Source organism: Nematolebias whitei, chromosome 13 (genome assembly GCF_014905685.2).
Source record: "Nematolebias whitei isolate Nwh7 chromosome 13, NemWhi1, whole genome shotgun sequence".
NCBI lineage: Eukaryota > Metazoa > Chordata > Actinopteri > Cyprinodontiformes > Rivulidae > Nematolebias > Nematolebias whitei.
In genome coordinates, this window is record NC_056510.1 from 4,415,387 (window position 1) to 4,420,442 (window position 5,056).

The 5,056-nt window shown below is 39.9% G+C and overlaps 1 protein-coding gene across 1 annotated transcript in view; it reads left to right on the forward strand.

Moving 5' to 3' along the window:
- Window positions 1–5,056, forward strand: part of pdia5 (protein disulfide isomerase family A, member 5) — a 73,354-nt gene that overhangs the window by 31,033 nt on the left and 37,265 nt on the right. Inside the window, exons 9-10 of the mRNA XM_037686245.1 lie at window positions 204–295; window positions 3,267–3,338. Coding sequence (XP_037542173.1) covers window positions 204–295; window positions 3,267–3,338 — 164 coding nt within the window. The remainder of the gene's footprint in view (window positions 1–203; window positions 296–3,266; window positions 3,339–5,056) is intronic.

A 5,056-nucleotide genomic window follows, 5' to 3' on the forward strand; every position in this document is an offset into this window, starting at 1 on the left:
TCATTCATTCATTCATTCATTCATTCATTCATTCATTCATTCATTCAGTCATTCATTCAACCTCTATTTATACAGGTTAGTTTATGTTTTTGGTTTTGGAGCCATCTAATGATGACCTACTCATTTTGCTTTTCGAAGCCATTTCTCTCTTCTGTCACTTTTCGTCACCTCTGACAACAGACGCCATCTTTTCTTTTTCTTAGATACTGGCGGGGATGAACGTGCACCCAGCTGAGTTCGACGGCCTCAAGCAGGAGTTCAACGTCAAAGGCTACCCTACCTTCTGCTACTTCGAGTGAGTCGAGTCGTTTTATCAGCATCAATTTAGGCTTCACTCTCATTTCCAAGTTTAAGAATATCAGAGAGTAACTTCTACAAATAGGAAATCTAGCAAAGATCTCCTAAACGCCAACTGACAGGAAGGTAAGAGACGTACAGAATGCAAATGTGTTTCACAGCGGGTAATGCTCTCTGTAGTGAAAGGTTTGCAGGAACTTCAGGATCCACTTTCAGAATTGTAAAGTGACAGGAGGGGGTGGATGTAGCTGTATGCCACTGAGGGGAGAATAAAACATTCACTTGGCTCCATGGTTAGCAATGAAGTGGACTGACGAGTTTATTAATACAAAAAGATCATCAGTCTATTTTTAATCACAGATTCAACAAATGAGCCAAAAATGTTCCTAGTTGCTGTGATTCTAGTTTTAGTCCTGTTGCAGCCCTAATCGCAATTAGTACCAAGATCTGACCAGTACATGGTAATACTTAAGGCCTGCAAGTATGGCAGAGGAAAATACTCAGACATGTTCATCTGTAGGGGGCGATTTAATTGGGACTTTGCATTTGATCATAAAACTTCTAAACCATAAGTCACGAAGTGTTACGGCTTATATCTCTACGTTCCCTGGTCGTTACCGAGTCACATGGTATAAGCCACACCCATTTCCACCAAAAAAAAAATTCTATACCGCTAAGTTTGAGAAGCCTACTTCTGACTGGTTTTCTAAGGTTTTGAGTTTGATCACTGTAAAACTCCCCATCTAAAATCTAGATGTAATTTGGATTATAGGTTTCCAAGGAAACGTAACTAAAAAGGAAAAGAAAAATGTAAATAAGAAGTAAAGGTTATTCCTTACACCTCAAGGATAATATTTTACAAGTGAAGTGGGCGTGGCCTATAGCATCTCAAAGAAAACTTTTCACAAAGTCAGTCGTGGAGCCTGAACTGTCTGAGATTTTGAGTTTTTCAAAGGAAAAACAAAGTTTGATATTTATAAAGTGTGCTAATATTTCCAGACAAGAGTTATAAAGAGTTTACCAAAGCTTCCTAAAGCTTTTTAAAAAAAATGACAGAGGGAGGCGTTACAAAGTTCTGAAGCCGTACTTAGGTTTGCATCTTTTTGCTTTTATGGTACCTTTTAAGGTAACTTATATTTATAATATATCTCATTACCGATGTTATGAATTGCAACAATGAACAAATGTTGAAATTTGCTTTGATATTTATAATAAAGTTTTAATGACTGAATACATTTGAAACTATGTTTTTGTTTGTCCTAACCCACAGCCTGTAAAAAGTCAAACGTCTCTCTCAAACTTTCTGCTACAACTCCTTCAGTCCATATGATGGTTGGTGCCGTCACTGAGCTGTGTGTAGTTCACTGAAGCCTCTTGACCAGGCAGTGCGTCTACTGTAACAAGCTCACATCTTCAAGCTGTGGGGGCTGAGACTGATGCTGTTTGTTGACGCAGACTGCAAAGTGCACTGCCCTATATTTTACAGATTAACTTCTGTTTTTTGCTACTTGCAGTGGTTTCCAACCCTGGCCCTCGAGGAACACCATCCTGCATGGTTGAATTGTTTCCTTCTCAAGTTCTGCAGAAGCTAATCACCCATTCATTCAAACCAGGTGTGTCAAAGCAGGGAAACAACTAAAGCATGCAGGATGGTGTTCCTCAAGGACTATGTTTGGGAACCACTGGTTTATATATTTTTTGTGCTTTAGTAAACGCTACGCATGAAAAGAAAAGAAAGGATGATATATACAATGAAAGGACAGCTGAGGGTCAACTTAAGTACACTGCAGTGAGGAAGTCTTTAGGCTTCATGCCACAGAACTTTTACATTACCGGGATGCTAGTGAGCTCTGTTTCTTATTTCTTGTATGCTCCTGCTCCGTCAGCCTCGTTTCCACATTAAATACTCTTTCATTCCAGTCTGGCCTTTTAATTAGGCTTTGACTGATTAGGTGTCTCTGTGGTTCAGAGCAGTGTGTGCTCTTGTCCTCTTCCTGTACACCTGCACTTTTCTCTTTGTGTACTGTGCATATGCGGGTACACATGCGCACTTGTGTGTTTGTGTGAGCCAAAGCCAGTCTGTTAGCTGGGAGTGCATTAGTGTCAGCGCGGAGCTAGCTAATGACCGTCTAAGCCCGCTGGCTGCAGTAATGAACCCCTCACTGATAAACAGCCGCTAATCACTGCGGGGTGAATCAGCATCAACACCTTCAGCTATCTCTCCAGTGCACCTGCCGTAAGACCAACTTTTCAAGGTCCTTCAGGGTTTCAGTCCTGCTGCTTAATAAAATGTACTACAGAAGAGTTCAGCTCAGCTTAACAATCAGAAGAAAAAAGTACCTCAACCTCTTTAGTCTTGCTTCGTCCTTCAACAAAATAAAAAAAGTCTCTTTTGCAAGTTTCTTTAACTGCAGAAATAAAACCAGGGAACAAAGATTTGACCATAAACCTCACCGGTTTCATTCCAAGCAGCCACTCTGTGCTGTAGACGTTATAAAGTGCAAGTTGTAAGCTCCGGTGTGTGTAACCATCCGGTCCGTCTCTGAGGCTTTGATTGCAGTCGTCACCACCATCTGTGTTTGTTGAAGTGCAGCTGCTGACACGGACAGAGAGAAACTTGGAATTGAGTCTGTGAAGCTGGGGTGGTGCGTGTTTCTCAGTTTAACTGCATCACAACGTTAAGCTCAACGTGTAAGGTTTCATCTTTTAAATTCAACTCTTGAAAATATAAAACCCGACTGTAGAAGAGGTAAAAGCAATAACAAGGTTCCCAGCTTTCTGGATCCGTCCGTGCACAGAACATGTAGTGCCTTCAATTTAAACTACTTATGTTACAGCAACGAACCACGGCAAACGTTTGTCAAATGGCTGATGATTTTTCTTTAAAACCGAGAACTGCAGGCCATAACTCTCTCAGCTGCTGACCGATGGTTTGAACATCATTCTTTTCTGTTGTTTCTGTTTTGTAGGAAAGGAAAGTTCCTTCACCACTACGAAAACTATGGTGCCACCGCCAAGGATATAACCGACTGGCTGAAGAAGTAAGTATGGCACAGCGGTGGCAGAAGACTTGTTAAAATGTTGACTTCAGACGTGAGGCGTTCATGTGTTCCAGATTTAAACTTTACCTCTCATCTTAAATTTCTGACCCCTTTTAGATTTATTGTCCCCCATTGTGGAGTGAAGAGGGGCGGTTGAAAACACCCTCCATGCGTCCAGCCGTGCATGTTGTGAGCATCATAACATTAAAAATAACTGCGGCACCCACTTCCATCTTGGTGTGTGGCTGCATCTAGGCGTAAGAAAGGTTCCTTTCAAAAACTGGGTTGCCAAGTCAAAATCCAAGATGGCCACCACCACGTAATATGTAATTACACCACCCCCTTCATTTGAAGAAACCATGCTTTCTAATTTTTATTTAGCTTAAAATATAATTTCCTCAAATGGTTGAAGTGGACAGAGATTAATCCATGGTGGTCAAGGGCACCATTGCCCACCCCCTAGCTCCACCATTGCACCTGGTGGTGGATAAATTGCTCCCTCCTCTCGCCAGGATGTGTCACTTTGCGTCGCCTCGCACAAACAAACAAAAACTATCTGTTCTTCTTCAGTGTAACTCCAACGAACTTGAATATCTTGTGCCCAAAACATTAAGGTTTACTTCAATTCCCCGTTCAAGTCCCGTCCAGAAAAACATCTCAAAACTACAAACGTTCACTGTTCAATTCTGTGATGGGGGGTGTTACACCCCCGTGAACAGGGGAGAAAGAATCACAAGAGTGATTTTAAGTTGCTTCCTCTCTCAGCACTTTAATGGAAAGAACATAATACATGTTGCTCAATGTCATAAAGTGGAGAGAAAACTAATTAATAAAGCAAAATATTAATAAACTGTCAAATATCAGTGCTTTCACACATTTCTGTACTTCTGTAGCTTCTGCCGTTAGCTCAACAGCCGTTATCTAATACACAACTGGCGCGCAGAAAAGTTGTCTAAAAACTCATGAAACAAGAAATCACTTCTAAAGTTCATAAAAATAATACATGATTACCTACAGAATCTAATTAATAAACCAAAATAAGAAGATATAGCTCAATATCTGCGTTATAACACGTTTCCTTACAAAATAAAATATAATAATATAATTTCCCTCTGGGATTAATAAAGTATTTTTGAACTGAATTGAAAAAACGACAGCAGAACTTTTTAGCTTCTACCGTTAGCTTAACAGACATTACCTAATACACCGCAAACGCACAGAAATGCCATACCAAACCACTCATAAAACTAAAAAAAAATGCTTAAAGTTTATAAAATAATAAATAATTGTCTCTAAAATGGCTTAACAATATACAGGATACAAATATAATTTAAATCAGCATTACCTGTAAATAGGGGAGAAAGAATCACGAGAGATTTTAAGTTTCTTCCTCTCAGCTGTTTGATGGAATGAGGAGCGCGCCACCGCCCCCTGGTGGTGGATGTGGTACTACAGGGCAATCCCAGAAAACGTTACTAGCCGTTTACTGGTGCATGGATAGCAGTTTCCTTAAATAAAATAATACAAACATTATTGCAACATGAAAACTAATTTTAAATTGTTTATAGGCTTATATGGAATATGAATTAATATTTATACTAAACCTTTTGAATGTTATGAAATCATAAGTTCTTCAACTTGTCACAGGGACACCGGCGCACCACTTGTTAGCCCACGAAACCTGTTCAGAACCGTGAAAAGAAAGAAGAAATATAAGA